Source organism: Papio anubis, chromosome 2, assembly GCF_008728515.1.
Source record: "Papio anubis isolate 15944 chromosome 2, Panubis1.0, whole genome shotgun sequence".
NCBI classification, from domain to species: domain Eukaryota; kingdom Metazoa; phylum Chordata; class Mammalia; order Primates; family Cercopithecidae; genus Papio; species Papio anubis.
This window is the reverse complement of record NC_044977.1, coordinates 145,836,555-145,858,162: the sequence shown is the minus strand read 5'-3', so window position 1 is coordinate 145,858,162 and position 21,608 is coordinate 145,836,555. Positions and strand designations below refer to the sequence as shown.

Here is a 21,608-nt window from a genome sequence, read left to right as displayed (position 1 = left end):
GTAAAACACAAAAGGAGCTAATTACTGTAGATTCAACTCTGTTAAAAAAAAAAAAAAAAGAAAGAAAGAAGAAAACAGATGTTAAAAAGAAACCGTTTCTTCAAGTTAAGACTCTCTTCATATGCTGAATCAGTGTTCTCTGCAATTCTCTCTGGCTATCTTTGATGTACATTCACAAAATTGCCAAAAAATAATTTAAAAAATGTATTTTCCTAAACAAAATTCTTGAATTTTCTTCTAAAAAATCAAACTATTATAATATGTGAGCTATTTGTAGACATGCTTCTAAAATTATGATTAAAACTGGATGCTGCTTTTGAATACACAAAACAAAAATATTAGAATATTGGAAGACAACAAATTGATAATTTCCTTCCCCAAACCTAATAACTGTCCTAATAAAAAAGAAAGTTATTGGTCAAGTTTAGATCTACTGTATAGATCATGAAATACAATTAATTATGTCGTTTTAATTTTTTTCTTTTTATTTACTTTTTAAAAATAATTTCAGCTTTTGGATTCAGGCAGTATATGTGCAAGTTTGTTACAAGTGCATATCGCATGATGCTAAGGTTTAGGGTATGACTGATCCCATTACCAAGGTAGTGAGTATAGTACCCATTAGTTGATTTTTCAACCCTTGTCCCCCTCCCTCCTCCCTCACTCCTCTAGTGATCCCCATCATCTACTGTCCCTATATTTATGTTCACAAGTACCCAATGTTTGGCTCCCACTCATAAGTGAGAACATGCAGTATCTGGTTTTCTGTTGCACTAATTCACTTAGGGTAATAGCCTCCAGCTCTATCCATGTTGCTGAAAATGACATAGTATTGTTCTTTTTTATGGCTGTATTCTATGGTGTGTATGTACCACATTTTATATATCCAATCCATCATTAACGAACACCTAGTTTGAGTCCATGTCTTTGCTACTGTGTGAATAGTGCTGCAATGAACAGATACAGATGCATGTGTCTTTTTGGTCAAATCACTTATTTTCTTTTGGCTATATACCCAGTAATGGAATTGCTGGGTCAAATGGTAGCTCTGTTTTAAGATCTTTTGAGAAATCTTCAAACTGCTTTCCAAATTGCTAATTTACATAGTGACCAACAATGTACAAGCATTCCCTTTTCTCCGTGTAGCCTCACCCATATCTGTTTTTGACTTTTTAATAATAGGCACTCTGACTGGTGTGAGACAGTATCTCATTGTGGTTTTGATGTGCATTTCACATTATGTCATTTTTTTAAAGCCTTTAACCACATTTCATATTATTAAACAACTGATTTATAACCACTTAGAGTTACAGAAAAATAATAAAGTTGAATATGAAATACATACCACAGGATTTTCAAAAATCTGCCAGAGGTCATTGTTATAATGAGAAGTATTGTAATTAGCAGTGGATAACAGCCTTCCAAATTCATGTCTATTAGAAATGTACATAAACACACCCTATATGCCAGAAAATAACAGCATTAATGTCAGAGGTAGGTACAAAAGTAAATTTAATCATATGAAAAATATATAGAAGATATTAATTTCAATTTTTGTATTTCATTTATGAACATGCATTTTTAGTATTCATATAAAAAGTGCCTGGTTTAAAATAAAAAACTCAAAATTTTGATTATGAATTCAGACACCACACAAAACTAGTAGATAGCACTGACACTCAACTGAAAAAAAGAATGGACTGTTTTTGTCCCTTTCTCATTGATCCTAGATGCAGACATCAGGCAAAAAAATTCCTGTTTGAAAGCAGAAATATTTTTGAGACACAGCGCAATGAATTATACCTCTTTTGGTTTCTTTCTCTTTCAAAGAAAGCATCACATTTTTAAACAAGAATTCACTGCCAGTCATATTTCACCAGTCTGTTTCATTCCTTTCTTTTTCTGATGTTTAAAGACTAACGCGCAAAGGAGTTATGCATTATAAAGGCAGATAAAGAAAACCAGTCTCATATTCTTGCCCCAAACCAGACAAATGTGGAAAACACCACGAGGTAATGTTGTTTCTTTTTGGACCTGTTTTAATGGCAAAAGAGTTAGTGATTAATAACTCAATGAGGTGCACCTAAACCTTACTGTAATCAAATTCTATTTTATACCTACTTCTATCCCCTTCTCTCCCTTTAAAAAGAAATAAAAACCTAAAGAAAGAATGAAAGGGACTTAGGTTTAATTTTCTCACCTGTCAACCATAAAATATAAATCAGCTCAAAGAGCCAAGAGTTGACTATCGCACAAGACCCATGCCCAAGTCACACAAAACACACACACACATAAACAGATGACTGATGAATATCAACATTTTACCAAGCTAAATGCAAATAAGGCCCTTAAAGAAACTTTACTACTAGGCAATATACTATATCAAATATTAAATAAACAAAAATAAATAAAATAAGTAAAAATAACACCTTTGGGGGGCTGAGCATTTGGAATGTTTCCGGAGTAGGGGAGTCTTTTTCCCTTTGTAAAGTCTAAAATGAAGAGAAGCATTGGGTAAGTTGACCTGTACACCCGCTCTCTCAGGTATCCTTTGGTAAATAAAAATAATAGCAGCTGTTGATCAAAAGCTAACATTCTGAAATGTCCTTCATAGACAACATGCAGAACAAGCAAAGCTTATAGCGCACACAAAGAAACATCTCCAGCTCTTTCAGCCCTTTCTTTTCTTTTTGGGAGGTGTTGGGGGTCAAACATAAGTCTAAGCTCATTCCTTAGCAGAATTTTCATTAGACACATAAGACAATGGAAAAAATGAGTGAGAGAGGCCATTCCATGATGCGCTGTTGAGTCAAATTAGCCAAACATGAGCACAAAATACAATCACATAATAATGCACATAGGTTTGTAGAGAAAACAAACATATTCAAACAACACATGCTTTGTTAAACTAAGAAAAAAAATACTTGCCAACTTTTCTGATTTTTCATCAAATCACAATTGCTTATATAAATTTGGAAATCAGAAATAAAATAGCGCTATCATTTCCAAAACCAAAAATCATATCAATATATTCTAAACCATATCTATACATTTTGAATTTTCTAGTCATTTTAAGTTTATTTGTAGTGCAGCAAAGTATCATTAGTATTTTATTTAGAGTAAATATACTACGTATCTCAACTTTTCTACTAGTTTGGTGATAATAATCCTGCTTTTTAAGAATGTGAAGTTAATAATAATTTTAAAATTTCACCTGGTTAGAGAAAATGTAGACATTAATTTTAGAACAAAAACATCCTTAAATCTGGAAATATTGTTTCATCAAAGCTTATCTAATTAATTTTAATTAGGTCAAGTGTTCACTATAGAATTTCAAATTAAAATAAAGATGTATTCTTAAAAGAGCAAAGCCGATTTGTAACAAACACAACTTTATTTTTGAAATCCAACTCTGTTGCCTATGAGTTAGCCTGAGCACAAAAACTAACATTTTTCATGCCATTTCTACAAGTAAATGTTAAATTATCTTCAAAATTGCTCCCCAATTTTTAATACAGAACCAAAAAAATTGGCTAGTACTTACAAATTAGCAAGACAAAGGGCATCAAAACACAGTGACACACCAACTGGTAAAGCAAGCCATCTTACAAGAACATTCAAGCAAGCCATCATTGCATATCTTACCATTTCTCTAGCATTTCGGCAAAGAGCCATATCAGGATCCAGTTTATCACGAACAAAATAATTCCTTTCATTCATCTCTAATCGGAGTGTCTTTCCTTTAATTAAGTACACATTAGCCATGTATGGTACATTCCATACTCCTCTGAAAGCAAAGAGAAGACATTCTTAAATACCACAAATAGAAACAATTTTAAGTTTCATTTTTACCTTTTTAAAATAAATGCTTTGTGTTTAGATTTTGTATACACACATTATTGAATCAATATACAAATGTATTCAATGATATTTGCCCTATATATATGATTACATTTTTTATAGTATATTTAATGAGATTCAGGAGATAAACCACCCCCCCTTTGAATACATTTCAATTTTGGGTTGGTGTTTGTTTGGCGTTTTTATTATAGCTATCATATCTCAATCAGTTGTTACAATTAGACTACTATAATCTGTTATATAGAAGGTGTTTCTATTTAAAATTAAAGAATTTGATAGGATGAATCATAACACACAACCAGTGGTACACTAGACACAGCTCATACTGGCTCCCCAAAGTTAACTTTTACTGCCAAGTCCGTGTTCAGTAATTTCACATTGGAAACTTAAAATCAGCCATGGTAGAAGTATTTACTCCAAACAAATGGGCAAGCTGTTTAAACCAGGGAATCCTCCACCTCCAGAAGCCAGTTGTTACACATTGACCAGCATACCACTGAATACAGCCTAAAATTCTCCAAAACTATATTCTCTTACCATTCATTAAGCCATCTTAAATATTTTATAGAAAAAGGAAAACATGAAGAAATACAGCTGGTAGCACATGAATGTTGGAAGGTTCCTTTGTAATTCATCCTTTCCCACATCTATATTCTCACTCTGAAAATGACTCATTTCATAAAAACTGCAAAACAAGTTTTGCCTCTAAGACTGTGTGCCTTGCTTTTAGAGAACATGAAGGCAAGATCTTGACCAAGAAATGTAGTTAGATATTAAAAGAAATATGATATTGTATCTTACTAGACCAGCCTCAAAGAAAAATGCCTTAAGGAGTTACAGCAGTCCCCGCCTTATGCGAGGGTGATACATTCCATGACCCTAGTGGATACTTGAAAGCACATAGTACCAAACCCTACAAATATACTACTATGTTTTTTCCTACACATACAGACTTATAATAAAGTTTAATTTATAAATAAAGTACAGTAAGACAACAATAGAACTATAACAATATGCTGTAATAAAAGTTACATGAATGTTTACAATTTCTCTATCTCAACATATCTTCGTATTTTCAATCCACAGTTGACTTGAAACCATGGAAAGCAAAACCACAGATAAGGGGGAATTACTGTATAGAACGTATCAGCTAAATTCAGAAATTAATCTCTGGGGAATTATTCAGTGCTTCAGCTTACACACATACACAAACACACACACACACACACACACAAAGTTGCTCCTTCGTGTAGCTTTTGGACATGAAGTGTATTCCAGTTCAAAAGCCTCTGTCATATTTTTTTCCTTATACTTTAGACAACAATGATAGGAGGTTGGACAGAAAATCACCAATGCCTAAAGCAATTTGAAACGAATTTTCCATTCTTCCTTCACAAACCCTCACTTCTGATGTGCCCAAGATACAATCAGGTATACTGTCTATACAACTCACCCAGAGTCAATACAACTGCATAGAAACAACAGAACACAATCTTAATAGCATTTTCTCCTCTACCATGCATTTTAATTGCAGCTAACAAAAACCTTTATTGTATTTACATCATTCAGATTGAAGCTTTCCACACCAATTACTATTTCAACAAGCAACACATCTTTTTACCACTCAACTATTTGAACAGAAACGTGTACCTTCTTTTTCTTCTAAATTTAAGGGCACATCCTTTTAGTCCTGAGAGTGTACTGCCCCTTTGTAATCAGGCTGACATGTTTGAGAACTAAGGCAAAGCATGTAATATCTTAGTCACTCTGGTCCATCATATGTATGAAAAGAAGAATGACATTCTTCCCCAATATTACCTTAGCAAAACTATTTCAATTGTGATTATTTTTAGTAATCAACCATTGTCTCTGAAATAAATATAAATCATGCACACACTTTTCAGTAAATATATTCTTTTCAATCTCTAGAAGTAAAAATCTAATATTTGTGAAAAAACTTATATTTAAAGCAGAATAATAGCTATTTCACACACAAAAACAACATGCAATCAGGAATACTGGAGTGTTCTGGCTGTTAGTGTTATTGTTGGCTTAATTATAAATTTTAAAACCTATCAAAACAACCCTTAATTATAACCATTAAAAAGTCAGTAAACTAAATCCCCTTTCCAAACTTTTAAATAAAGAGTATTACTCTTCTATCAACCATACTGTGAGTATGGTAACCATATATTATCTCTTAGTATTCCCCACAGCAATGAGCTTGTTCCTTTGAAGATTTGGGACTTTAAAACAATTTTTTTAAATATTAGTTTTATACTGGTATTTCAGGATTCCAAGTGGTCTTGGGTTCCCAAATTCCCATTAACTATAAAGAAAAGAGATGAATAAAAAAAAATTTCAAGTAATACTAATAAGACTACATCTTTAGATTATGATATTTCACATTAAAATATTAAATCAAGTAACTTACACTCTATTTCCTTGAACAATATCCACATAATCTTCAGATCGTGCATAGTATCCATCAGGACTCAATGCTCCCCAGAAATTGGACCACAGCTTTCCATGACGAGTTACAAGAGGAGCAATGATCTTTCTGAAGACAGAGAGACAGTGAGAGAGAGAGAGAGAAACCTATATAATTATTTATTTTTAAATTACCACAGAATTATGTATTTTGGGCTTAGCATGACATATAACACAATAAAGCTCATTTAACAAACCTGCAGTTAATAAAAATAAAATAAGGATCTTCTTTCCCAACATCTTTGCTTAAATAAGTATATTGCTAATTTTCAACCATATTTCTTAAAAAGAGTAACAAAGAAGGAAAAAGTAATTGAAAATGCTAATGAATACATAAAAATGACTTTTAAAAATGCCTTGCTTACATCCAACAGAGGGAAACTACTTTAGTTATTTAATTATATTTAAGTTTAATTAAAGTATTTTGGAACCTATACTAAATGAAAACAAATATTTTTATTGTCACTTGGCAAACAGCCCCAATGCATTTAAGATATTCAATTAATATTTGTTGAATTTTTAAAAAATGAATGAAAATGAACTGAGACGTTTGTAAATAGGCACAATTTTCCTGTAATTAAGTCTCAAATTACTTAAGTATGTTTCCAGTTTTCCATGACTTTAAAAAATGACTTGTGATTACAGTAAGCTAGTCCTGGCAACACTAAACTTTATTTTAGAAAGCAAATTTATGGAACAACTATTCTTTATAAGAAAAAAAAAAAAAAAAAAAAAAACCCTATTTCACAATACCTCTATCTTGTGAAGACCAGCTGGGCCCTTTCTATTACATGCACAAAAGTGAAATAAAATCAACACACATCGGGCCAGGCACGGTGGCTCATGCCTGTAATCCCAACACTTTGGGAAGCCAAGGTGGGCGGATCACAGGGTCAGGAGGTTGAGACCATCCTGACCAACATGGTGAAATCCCATCTCTACTAAAAATACCAAAAAAAGTTAGCCAGGCATGGTGGCGCACACCTATAATCCCAGCTACTCAGGAAGCTGACACAGGAGAATGGCTTGAACTCGAGAAGCGGAGGTTGCAGTGAGCCAAGATCGTGCCAGTGCACTCCAGCCTGAGCAACAGAGCTAGACTCCGTCTCAAAAAATAAATAAAAATAAACACACATCATGCAAAATAATAAATTTTGGTTTATTCTTCCAAATTCCTACTAAACTATTAATCAGAAACACATATATTGTTTTGTTTTGAATACCTACAATATTGGAAATAATAACATGAATTAGAATCTACATACATTAATTTTGGAAATAATTCAATATGAATAACTATCAAATACTTAATTTAAAAAGAACTTGTAATTTATAACCCCAGCTGCCTCCTGAAAAGGTTTAAACCAACAAATTTGGGAAACCAAAATCCATCTGCTGTATATCTCGATGTTTTTGTGAATGAAAAGGAAGGATGGCAGCCGAGGAACGATTTATATTATTATACAATTTAAGGAGTAAAATTTAGAGCAAGAGAGCAAATAGAGATAGGAAGAGGAGAGGAAAAAAGAGAGCCGATGAGAAGCTAGAAAGCCACATGCCCAAGATGTGTCACATCTCTTTCTCTACCCTTCAGTCGAATCTACTAAATCTTGCAACATTCCTGGCATATGTGAATAGCTTATAGAAACCGCATGTCTAGATACAGAAGCAAGAACCATAGGTACTGCATAAACCTAAACCTTTGACTAACAGAATTCCATGGAGACATGGCTTGAGTTTTACTCTTTAAGGGGCAAGGACCCAGATGGCAGGTAAGTTCCTTATGAGGGAATTTTTTTTTCTTTTATAAGGTTTAAAATGTTTAATATTAAGGGGGATATATGCCAAATACATGGTGTAAATTCATTAAATAGTTCACCAAGAGAATAATTAATATCTAAATTATAGTCATAAAATGAAAATATCTAAATATTATTAAATACCTCTATCTTGTGAAGACCAGCTGCGCCCTATTACATGCACAAAAGTGAAATAAAATAAACACACGTTGGGCCATATAAGAATAACATCTAAATATTATTAAAAAGCATATGTGCATTACACACTATAGCATTTCAATCAAATTAAGAGAAAGCAATGCAAATTCAAGAAAATAGTACTGAATTAAACTAGGTTTCAAGAGTTACAAATCATACACTATTTCGTATCTCTAGGGTATCACAACTGCTTTTCCTTGCCAAATGATCAAAACCTCATTCATATGCTTTGGAAAATTACCTACAATGTATAGATAGTTAACTTAGATATTGAGTATCTATAACACAGCTATACAGTTGTGTTGTATATACAGATTGCTACAGAGAGGTCTTAGATTTTTGAAGTAAAAACTAAATTCTCAAATTTACAAATTCTAGTGATATATCTATATAGATATAGATATAGATATTATATATAGGGTGGGTTAATAAAGTATACTAGATTTCTCATGTATCTTACTTAACAAAATAAAAACAGTCATTCTAACATTTCATCTGCTAAACACTCTACTTATTATGAGAAATAATTGTGTTAATACATGTACTTACAACACCTGGCACTTAATAAGCACTTCTTAATGGTGAGTTCTTAGCAAGAGTAGTAAAAATGGTATTAGTAGTATTAGTAGTAGTATTGACAAACAAACATTAATATCATTATAAACTGATATACGTGGTGTCTTTTTCCCATTTCAATTGAGTTAAATGAGCAAATAGGCGCTGTTAGGTGTTAATTAGTTTAATAGTAAATAAAGCTACAAATATGACTGTGGGATGATTTGTACCTCTGAAATTTCTTTCTGATACTAAGGACTACAACTCTGTATGCAATAACTATTTTGGTCAGAAGTTTTGTGAAATTCTACTTTAAAAATATCTATAGAGAATAAAACAACTCTAAATTTTAGTATCAGATATATCATAATTTCACCTAGCTTTAAACAGAAAAATGGGCCAAGTAATTGTATTTGTGATTATAACTAATATTAAATATTTCTAGATGTATTCAGGTTGTTTTCTATGACTCTTAAAATGAAAAATAATTAACTTGAATTGAAAGTTTATAAGCTGTAGAATATAACTAAGTTCCCTCAATTTACTAAACATGCAATAACTACACTATGTTCACATCAATATGAAAAATGATCATTTTAACCATAAATTGATATTGAATTTTAGACAGTACCTGTTTTGTTCAATCAAAATTTTTAAGGTCCTTGGATTTGTCAAAACAACATCTGCATCCACACTAAAGTAATAATCACACTTTTCATCCTGACGGCAAAAGTCCCTAACATTGAAAAAGAAAATGAAATGGGCATGAGATAAAATAAGTATCTGCTGACTGAAAAATGTTAACATAAATATTCTTATACGTAAAATATGGTTCTCTAGCATACTTTTCTAATCAAAATAGAAAGACAATAGCTGAAAGGATATATATATATATTGTCTTAAATTTCAAAATGTTCAATTTAACACAGATATTCATAAGGAGATCACCTCTAAAATTTTAGGCCAGTTAAAATATATTTTCAAGCCAGTAAATATTTTAAGGCATAAAACATCCACAAATCAAAATGTTTTTGCACACATACATACACATGCACACAAATGCAACTTGTATATCCCACAACTCAGTTTTAAAAGAATGTTGGAGATATAAGTATATGATTTTTCAGGTATTAATATTTTAAGAACTTGATTTGCATCAAGTTTTCTAAGATAGTTATTCCCCTGCCTTCTCACCAAGGGCAGTGACTATTTTTGCTTTCCCTGGTACAGTTTGTAACATTATCATCAGGAATATCAAGGAATGAACAACTGAAGATACCAGATGACATTTGGGTTATCAACTTCCTACCTCTGAGCTCCCCTCCCTGTCAGTCCCAGTCAGCACTTTTTGCTGTTGTCAGTGTGTGTCTCCACACCACATTTGTTCCAAGCAACTGTCAAACAAAATACCAGACAGGAACACTTGGTACAATCATGAAAAAAAATTAAAGAAAATATGTTCTGAATGTGGACCCAGAGGATTCTCCAATGAATAAATTATGGAATCATTAGTAATAACATCAGTTTGGTTTTTCAGAGGCCTCTTTTCTGTCTATCCCTACACCCCCAACCTAGTCAGAATCCAACCCTCTGGGACCTCAGCTTCTGCAGCACAGGCATGAGGGTTTGTAGTAGATAAGACTAATTCCTGATGAGAATGGATTATGTCTTCACCTTTTTATCAGCTGCTCTTAACACACTTCCTGGCATATTCAATTAACATTCATTGAATACACGATTGTTTTTACTACTACTAGAGTTTTATTAGTAGAATGAAGTATTAACAGGGCTAAACAAAAGGCCTACAATACCCCTTCTTGGGATTACAGTATTATCTAGATCAGTGAGCAACTGGAGAGTAAAAGCACCTGTTTCCCCCACAGTCTAAAAACACACTTTTACTACACACAACCTTCAGAGCGTACATGTAACTTTAAGTCACTGCTATGAAAGTCATACTATTCATTTATCTGCAGTTTAAAAAATCTTGATCTTACTTTGAGTCATCATTTGATTAAACATATTGGCTCGTAGCCATTAAAAGAAAAACATAAGTAACTTCTACAGCCCTTTATGTATAAATACGTACAAATATAAACGCAGTCTAAGTTGGCTGCTGCACACACAAATAGTTTGAGACACCCAAATTTAGCATAACAATTTTAATTTAAAAGTTTATTTTTTCTTAAAGTTTCCTTAGTAGAATAATTTAATTTTAATTTATTAAAACATACATTCCCATGTTTCTGGCTTCTGCTTGACTTAGATTTTCTTCTGGTCCTACTATTTTTATAGTTTTGATTTCATGCTTAGCTTTATCAAAAAATACCTTGATGTCCTTTTCATGATAAACTTCCTGTAACATATTTTAAAAATCAAAAATTAGAGAATAAGACAATAAGATGACTGAAGTATTCATATGTAGAGAGTGCTTCACATTCAAAGTCGTGAATTCTACAATTCAGATATTCAATTACATATAAAATAATAACCACACTAAACATGGTATATTTAGATATCACTTAAATGTCACATGAATAATCTTAAATACATATATATCAATATTCTTAAAGATGCTTCAAAAATCTGTCAACATCTACTGCTAGACAAGTCTTTGTATAAATACTTAAATCTTTAATAGGTGTTTGCATAAATACTTAAATCCTGAGTAATATAAAATGTTTCCAATTGGAGAAGAAATATATGGCCTGTAGCCTAGAAATCTTAGATATATGTTGTAAAATGTCTAGAAAACTATGTCTTCCAAGCATAATAGTCATCAATCTAAGTTATAAATTTAAATAATCACATTTTACAAAATACTCTTTGAAACCAGAGAGCAAAATAAATGGTCATATACAATAAAGTTGTTTATTTACCAAAAAAAGGAAAAATTTAACAAAATTCTATGGGAAAACCATCAACATAAAAGTTACCAATTTTAGTGTGATTCAACTGTGCTAAAATTCACATAAGAGTATCTGTCTCCGTCATTAGAGTATTTCAGAGATTTTTGTCAAGTCTCTGTTTTCTGAAAAGCTGTTGTTGTTTGCAGATTTTTAAAATAACTTATCACACAAAAGCAACATAGAGTTAATACTAAATAACTGAAGATAAGAAAAAACTTCTGCCATCAAGGATTTTAAGGCCCTATGAAAGCAGGGAAAATATAAATAAAAGATAATACATAAAACCAAAATACTTTAGTGAAAGTATATATATTACAACATATTTTACAAAGCAAATGCTCAATTTTTCCCCATTTTAAATCCATTTAAGCTAGCTTCCTGCAGTTAAAATATTCCCTGGACAATGTGAATGGTTAGCTGACATTTACATTAGGAAAAAGGAACAATGGTAAACAAACAGTATTAGGACAGAATAGAGAAAATCGCACAATTCACAGCTATTGAGTTTTTCTAGACAATGTTAAATACTAACCATTTTAGCAGATGAAAAATAACTGAAAAAATATTGAGGAAAAATATCTTCAAGTTTAGAAATATGTGGGAGGTATGTAGGAGGCTCTGAATATTTTTGAAGAAAATGACAGTATCAAAATCTTTTGGGGAATGGCATGCCCTTGTGTGATTCATCAAAACAATACTCTATCTGGAAATTGTTTCAAGTTTTGATGATATGTTATTGTTTTAAATTGCAAACAATTTAATGACCAATTCTATAGAAGAAAGTACCATAACTAACCCAAAGGCAAAGGGATTTAACACCCTTTGAATCTCCTTCACTGTATGTTAATTTAAGCTATATGATGATGGCTAATATTCAGTCATTTTTGATCTACAGAAACTGGCAGTTTCATGTGGCTCCTATCAATATTGTGGTGCTAGTCTCTAGACTCTAAAATCCTTAGGTCCTAAAAAGGCAGGGCTATAATTACGCCAAAAATCCTCCACTGAACTTAACCCAATGAATTTTATTAGACATAAATAACAAATAGTTCCAAAAAAGACCAGAAATAGTTTTAACATAAAACATTCTTTTCTCAAATACTTACTTTGTTATGAATAAAAAGTTTAAGTGCTTCTTTTGGGTAATCCAGTGTCAACAATATGTCCAGAAACCGAGGTAGAAAAGGTGTTGGTTGCTCAATAAAAACACCTATTGTTACGTTTGGATGGACCTTTGTTTTACACCAAACATAAAAAATTATCATTAGTATGGTTTTATTTTAAATTTTATTCAAATCTTAATCACCATGACACAAAAAATACTAGAATACCAATTCAACATAATCTGCTAAATTTGAATTGCCCCATGGCAGTTCTCTAACACTTGAAACAAATTTTTGTGGCCCTCTCATCAAAGTGATTTTACTAAATCCCATCTTGGTTATGAGTTAGGTTTAAAAATGAAATTATCATATTTCTGAATCCCATCTTGGTTATGAGTTAGGTTTAAAGATGAAATTATCATATTTATTACATGAATGTAATTCATGGTACTGCTTACACTACTAGTCAATGCTTCCTTTAAAATAGCCCTTGCCGAAACTTCTTCACATCTGAAAGCTATTTTGAAAGCTTCATCTAAGAAACAAAATACTAATTGTGTTTCTCTTTTTTGTTTCCATGGCTTAAAGTTCAGGGCTTAATTTAGAGCACAAAAAAAGCAATCGTGGGAGACCTGAGACTTTATCCTTTTAGTTCCTTTCATTATTATATTATGTATAAGGAGAGCTATCTTCTTTCACTAATATTAATATATCTTATCTTAATGTATATGTTTTAATATATTTTCTTAAGTTCTCTTTAGATATGTTTTGGTGTGGAGTTTATCCTTCATTAATTGCACAAACAATTCTGAAATAGCCATTATACATTCCAATCCACATCATGGGCAATATTTAGCAAAAGGAATCAAAGTTCCTGGCTTGAAAGACTTTCAAGTAGATGGGGAAGACAGAAACACAAGTAAATGCCCACATAACAGTGTCATGACCAGAAATCTATGGAAGACTTGTTTACAATGTCTTACCAAAGCCATGTCTTAAAGTCTGAACAAAAGAACTACAAATTTTTTTAAATACCTTATACGTTAAGTGCTGAATTAGCAACCTTATTCCATTTTTTCATACACAGTACCTCACACATTCCTCCATTATCTGTCTAATAACATATGCTTGCATAAAAGTACACCTTGTACACTATCATACTTCTTTATTTATTCATTCACTTGCCCAAATATTTATTAAATGAATAAACAAATACAAAGAACACAAAATATCTACTCTCTAGTAGTTCTCAAATTAATAGGAAAAATAATTTAAAAAGTAGGTCAACACTGTCCTTTATCAAATGAGATGATGCATTTCATTTGATTTTCATAAAAGCCTTAGAGGTCTTTTCCCAAATTTGCACATGAGGAAAATGAGATTTAGAGAAATTTAAGTAACCCAGAACACACATATTTGAGGGTAAAGTGCTGGGTTTCAATCCACTACATCACCATTATCAACCTAAGTTCATGTTTATATAATATCAACAATATAACAGTTAACATTTATTGAAGGCTGACCACTACGTATATGTATATTAAATTTATACAAATAAAGTATTATTTACATATTTGTTATATATATTCATTATATATATGTGTATAAAATTTCATTTAACATTCCTACCAACACTCTGAGAAAGTCACTACGACTTTACATATAAAGAAACTTGCCTATGGCCCACATCTAACATTACGATAGGCTTGGGATTTAACTACCTACACAATTTTAATTTTTATATCCCTATTGAAAAATAGCTGTATGTAGCACATAATTTTATTGTGCATAATGGAATGAATAGTTTTCTTTTCTAGCACATTTTAACAAGCTGTAAGACAAAATAGCTTAAGTATTAAATCACATACTCCTAACATGCAAAAAGAAAAAATGTTAATATAAATATTTTTCTATCTTTGCACTAGAAAGTTTATATAAAATAGACAAAAAGTATTAACTTGCCCTCCAGAAGACAACACTACTTTCAGCAAAAAAGATCAGGATAAATTTTTAAATATCTTCATGATGCAGCTTCATTCAGAAATATTCTGGCATTCTTTCCAGATAGGAAACAGTTTGCTATTTGAGAGACTGGCCAAAAACCTTACTTTCAAGTAAAATAGGGCTCTATTCATAAGTTCCTACATGTACACGAGTTACTCTTTATACTCCTTTCAGACAATGGTAAGAATAGAAACTATTTAATTCAGGAGCTTGAACATATTACAGTAAAAGTATTTTGCATTTGCATGGGTTCCAGAGTTAGTAGTACTATATTCCTAAGAGCTTTATTTTTGCCTATATAGCTTCTACGTTTCTGGCTGCTATAGGTACTCAATGAAACTATGGTGAATGAAGGAAAAAAATCAGTCTTAATGACAAAATAACTCCCTAGAATCAATGCTTCGTACATATAATCTTCCAAGTTATGAGAGCAATTTTTTGGAAGAAAAATGTTACTGTAAGACATCAGCTCTGGCTGATGTTAGAACAAAGATACATAAAAATGTTTTATAGACTAATAATAAATATTTGCAACTCTTTGTTCACCCTCAAAACATGAATGATAAAATATAACTATATCTGTCTATGAAATACATACAAGTAACACCATGCCTAGAATATACACATCACACAGGTAAAAATGCACAGTGTCAAGAACATAGTCTGGAGCCAGACTCCCTATATTCAAATCCCAACTCCAACACTTAAAACTGTGTGCTCTTAAACATGTTACTTACATTTATGCACCTCAGTTTTCTCATCTGTAAAACTGAGTCAATTGTACTACTTACTTTAGGAGTTTTGTGAAGTTTAAATGAGTTATTATACGTAAAGTAGTTAGAACACTAGTGTGTTATATAATCAGGTAATATTAATTTTTACATATCAATTTTGAAAATCCAGCACAGATAAAATTAGTCAATAAAAATACTGAAGCCTTGTAATGATTTTTTTCTCAATGCTTTGCCTAAGCTAACAGACTGAACATAAGAGCACCCAATCGTAGTAAGCTATTAAATATTAACCATAGGACTCTTTCCTTGGGTTCAATTATTAGCTGGTTTTTCTTTCAAAACCAGTTCCGAAACACAAATCTATCAATTGGCTGAATCACCATGTTTTAAAACTAGGTACCTGTTATCTATCATAAAATCAAAACTATAAAATAATTTGCCTTTTTTCCTACAAATCACCGTATTTCATGACAAAGTACTTTCTATTACTGCATTTCACACGTAATCAATTCCACTTACATCTACTGCAGACAAGTCGATCGTATCAAATTCACAAAGAGTGCAGCCATTATCCTGTGTCCATGAATTGGGTACATAGTTTCCAAAATAATTCAGGAGAATCTTGTAAATGAAGGAAAAGGTTATTAATGAAAGCAGGCCTTTCATCAATGTGGTTTCATTCTATAATCATCTAATTTAAAAGCATGTTTTCTGCAGTAGGCATATTCCTTTAGTAATTCTACTAATATATCATCTGTAGTGCACACTGAATAGTTTTCTCCAGAATATGAATTGTAAAGCAGGAAAAAGTATGTCTAGAAATGCCAAAAAAGTCTTCTAAATCATAAAGGTCATTTTATTTCATATTATGTAAGATATAATACTGGAAAGGATGATCAAAAAGAAAAAGCAAACAATGAAACGGTGTTTTAAATAGGCTAGTAAGACTTATTAGGAAAAATACAAATACAAATAAGAGTCACATGAATAGTAATTTAGTAATAAGATAAACCTGTTTAAAGCTGAGCACAGACACCTACAGTAAATGGGGCAGTAGTAAATGTGACCTCTAACTAGCACAACGCCACACAAAATAAATACTAAGTAAGCTTTGTTAACCAAAAGATACTAAGCTCTTCCAGGAAACTATGCTGCTATAAGCTAAGCTTCTGGGCAGTGATTCAGGGGTACTGATTCAGGAAAAGACAGCTTGCAGATCAAAATAGATCCAGGGCAACCCCTAATAACAGTCACCTGCCAAATTCTATTGAAAGTAAGCTAAAGTACAATATTATTTCTCTACCCATCTTCTTTCAAATCTGTCTGAGGATTCCCTTTGTGAAGTATCAGTCCTTAAACAGCTATTGGCATTCATTTTAACTGTTAAAAAAATCTGTGCTCTTCTGTGTGTTTTGGGGAGGGATGGTGTCAGGGAGGAAGGATAGGTGATGGAGGTAGACACACTTAGATTTGCTCTGAACCCTCAAACAAAATCTTTAATATCCCTAGAATTTGAACACGTTAGGGAAAATCCTGCTGAGTAAATAATAAGTGAAATTACTACATCGCAATTTTAATACTCAGTAGTGATTTGAGCATTTATATTAATAGGTTTTTCAAATTTTCTTTCCACAAACTATAATTTTGCCTCATGCTATTAAAAAGAAGTACCTAAAATCCCTATTATGATTATATGGTCAATAGTTTTTTATTGGAAAGGTAAAATGAAATCAAAAGAAAGAAAGTCCATGTTAAACATGGGGATCAAAAAAATGGACAAAAATGTCAACTATAGTTTTCTAGCTTCTTAAAGTCCTAAAGGAGATGTTAAGGTGAGGAATACATGAAGTAGTTGGGTACCATTTTGCCAGGTTCCTCTCAAATATTTGGGATCCTGTTCAAATATTCTTATTGTACTGAAACACTGAAACAAATACTGCTGAAACAAGAACTTTAAAATGGGAAAAACTTTGCATTGTACAGATATAGCTACATTGAATCTCTACAGCAAAATTAGAAGACATGGACAAGTAAGCCATTTAAAAATTTCTTCTGGACTACAGGATAATTCAGGAAACAAATTACAAGGCAGGAAATATGTAGTCATGATATTAATGACATTTCAAGAGTCGATGTGGTCATTTTAATGTGTCTTGATAATAAAAACAAAAATAAATATTTTACTGTTGTCAAATGACAAAGGCAAACATTAATCATTTGCGTTCTACAAAGGCAAACATTAATCATTTGTGTTCTACAAAATATCACCGTTTTGAAGGAAAAATATCTATGTGGAAATGTATTCCTGTTTAGCATTATTTTTTAAAAAGATGAAGAATATGCAAGGGTGAAAAGCATAGTTTTGTTTAAAATATCCTGAGAAAAAGTTTTTTTTTAAAGACAGAAAAAATTTCCCAAATATTTGGCTATATCTAAAATCTCCATTATGTATAAAGAATGGTATTTCCACCACCTCAGAAATCTTATTAAAAATGTAAAATTTATTTCATGAATTATTGATCAGTCTACTAGAATCCCTATATGAATATTAAAATGATCACTAGTTTTAAAATGTTAGAGCATAAAAGACAGCACTTTGTTTCCAGAATTAAACCTGTCACTTTCCTACCTTCTGCTTTTTATCTCAATTTGTTTCCTAGATAACTAAGATCTTTTAGAAACATTACTTTTGACTAGAAACTTCCCTCTTTTGGACCTCTCACCACACAGGCAGAGGTTATCCACTATCACCACCTCCCATTCACATCTGTTTTCCTCATGAAAACTGCAGACATTTTTGCTGGCAGCTCTAGACGGCGCAGAAGGCTGTTTATGCAGTTAGGCTGCTATGGGCACTCTTGGGCTACTAGGTGGTGGTATTTTCCTGATTCTTCTTTCACAATATCAAAATGTTTCCAAGTATGATGTCATTTTCATTGACAAAGAAATTTTTCCACCCAAATTCTTTCCTCTTTCTTCCTTTTAAGAATTATATCCAATTATTCAAGGTCACAGTGACCGAAGTACTACAGTTTTTATACACAAAATTAACATCTCTATTTTTATTACAAATCAGTTTCAGAAATGAGTTATGTTCACGTGCAGATCAGGTCACTGGCTATTCCCTCGTTTACTTTCTCTTTTGTAATCAATGTGCAAAAATTGCAAGCATTCCTATAAACTAATAATAGCCATATTATTATAGCCCATTCACAACTGCTACAAAGAAAATAAAACACCTAGGAATACAACTTATAAGGGGCACGAAGGACCTCTTCAAGGAGAATTACAAACCACTGCTCAATGAAATAAAAGAGGACACAAACAAATGGAAGAACATTCCATGCTCAAGGATAGGAAGAATCAGTATCGTGAAAATGGCCAAACTGTCCAAAGTAATTTATAGATTCAATGCTACTCCCATCAAGCTACCATTGACTTTATTCGCAGAACTAGAAAAAACTAATTTAAATTTCATATGGAACCAAAAAAGAGCCCGTATAACCAAGACAATCCTAAGCAAAAAGAACAAAGCTGGAGGCATCATGCTACCTGACTTCAAACTATACTACAAGGCTAGAGTAACCAAAACAGCATGGTACTGGTAACAAAACAGATATATAGACCAATGGAACAGAACAGAGGCCTCAGAAATGACACCATACATCTACATCCATCTGATCTTCAACAAACCTGACAAAAACAAGCAATGGGGAAAGGATTCCCTATTTAATAAATAGTGCTGGGAAAACTGGCTAGCCATATGCAGAAAACAGAAACTGGACCTCTTCCTTACACCTTATAAAAATTCAACTCAAGATGGATTAAAGGCAAACCTAAAACTATAAAAACCCTAGAAGAAAACCTAGGCAATACCATTCAGGCCACAGGCATGGGCAAAGACTTCATGACTAAAACACCAACAGCAATAGCAACAAAAGTCAAAATTGACAAATAGGATCTAATTAAACTAAAGAACTTCTGCTCTGCAAAAGAAACTATCATCAGAGTGAACAGGCAACCTACAGAACGGGAGAAAATTTTTGCAATCTATCCATCCAATATCCAGAATCTACAAGGAACTTAAACAAATTCACAAGAAAAAAAACAACCCCATCAAAAAGTGGGCGAACGATATGAACAGATACTTCTCAAAAGAAGACATTTATGTGGCCATCAAACATATGGAAAAAAGCTCAACATCACTGGTCATTAGAGAAATGCAAATCAAAACCACAGTGAGATACCATCTCAAGCCAGTTAGAATGGCAACCACTAAAGTCTGGAAATAACAGATGCTGGTGAGGATACAGAGAAATAGGAACGCTTTTACACTGTTGGTGGCAGTGTAAATTAGTTCAACCATTGTGGAAGACATTGTGGTGATTCCTCAAGGATCTAGAACCAGAAATACCATTTGACCCAGTAATCTCATTACTGGGTACATATCCAAAGGATTATAAGTCATTCTACTATAAAGACATATGCACATGTATGTTTATTGCAGCACTATTTACAATAGCAAAGACTTGGAACCAACCCAAATGCCCATCAGTGATAGACTGGATAAAGAAAATGTGGCATGAAATACCACGTATTTCATGAAGTACTATGTAGCCATAAAAAAAGAATGAGTTCACATCCTTTGCAGGGACAAAGATGAAGCTGGAAACCATCATCCTCACCAAACTAACACAGAAACAGGAAACCAAACACTGCATGTTCTCACTCATAAGTGGGAGCTGAACAATGAGAACTCATGGACACAGGGAGGGGAACATGACACACTGGGGCCTGTTACGGGGTGGAGGGAAAGGGGAGAGAGAACATTAGGACAAATACGTAATGCATGCGAAGTTAAAAACCTAGATGACAGATTGACAGGTGCAGCAAACCACCATAGCACATGTATACCTATGTACAACAAACCTGCACGTTCAGCACATATATCCAAGAACTTAAAGTAAAATTTTAAAAAGCAACCAAATTCGTAACAATTAAGATGTATATTGTTTGATATTTAAAAGGTTGAACATTAAAATGTGCATCTTATACATTACTAACAATAAATGGGTTTCAAGAACAAAAAGTAAAGAAGTAAAGCTTCAAACTAGAAACCAGTTTCTATCTAAAAATTGATTCATGTTAGATTTATACAGACAAGTATGAAAATAATTATTTAAAGTACCTAAACACGTTGTAAATAAAATGTTAATTCAGAAACACAAAATTGTTTATATACTACTATGAAAACAAATGAAAATATAAATGTTCAAAGATATACACTGAGGAAACATAAAAATTGAAAGCAGCTATGAATTAAAACCATATGGGAGGGCAGTATAAATTATTTAAAATTATTAAAATTATTTTTTCTGATGGCATAAAATTTGGAGAAAGTAGGAAACAAGCTCATTTTACATAGTTTAGTATTATGAACACACTATAATCACTTCACCACTTATAGATTGTTTATATTTTTAATGAAAAAAATTGCTTAAATGTTTAGTTCAATATTATGGCTCAAAACCCCGTCATTATAAACATCCATTACTAAACAAAATAATAAGTAAAACTAACTTACAAAAAATCATACCAAAAATCCTTCCACTTTTTATAAAGGTTAAAAAATGTTTGTAGTGATCAGCTTTCTTTTCCCATCAGCCTGGATAAGAAGAATATGTGACAAACTCATTTGAATTTATTTAATTTTAACCTAATATTATAAAGTATTAGTGTTAGTTAAACGTTTACATATTCAAATTTTCTTGAGTTTTTGTATTATACCAAATATTTATAATAAAACTTCATATTTTATTGTCTAATAGAATAATAAAATGAACTAGATATGATCATATCAGATAAAACATAATATGAGCATCATATAGCTTGAAACGCCAGAAACAGTGATAGCGCAAACTGAAAATGTTTCCAGGAAGACTTAATATTTCTTAG

General features: G+C 32.0%; 1 protein-coding gene across 5 annotated transcripts in view; it reads right to left on the bottom strand.

The window, feature by feature from the left end:
* Window positions 1–21,608, bottom strand: part of PLOD2 (procollagen-lysine,2-oxoglutarate 5-dioxygenase 2) — a 91,444-nt gene that overhangs the window by 5,039 nt on the left and 64,797 nt on the right. For 4 of the 5 annotated variants that reach the window (XM_009201565.2, XM_009201568.2, XM_009201569.2 and 1 more), the window contains 8 exons: window positions 16,173–16,274; window positions 12,919–13,044; window positions 11,138–11,259; window positions 9,535–9,639; window positions 6,296–6,421; window positions 3,646–3,787; window positions 2,430–2,492; window positions 1,346–1,459 (listed from right to left, as the gene is read on the bottom strand). In XM_009201565.2, coding sequence (XP_009199829.1) covers window positions 1,346–1,459; window positions 2,430–2,492; window positions 3,646–3,787; window positions 6,296–6,421; window positions 9,535–9,639; window positions 11,138–11,259; window positions 12,919–13,044; window positions 16,173–16,274 — 900 coding nt within the window. The remainder of the gene's footprint in view (window positions 1–1,345; window positions 1,460–2,429; window positions 2,493–3,645; window positions 3,788–6,295; window positions 6,422–9,534; window positions 9,640–11,137; window positions 11,260–12,918; window positions 13,045–16,172; window positions 16,275–21,608) is intronic. The other variant, XM_009201566.2, reaches the window with a different exon arrangement.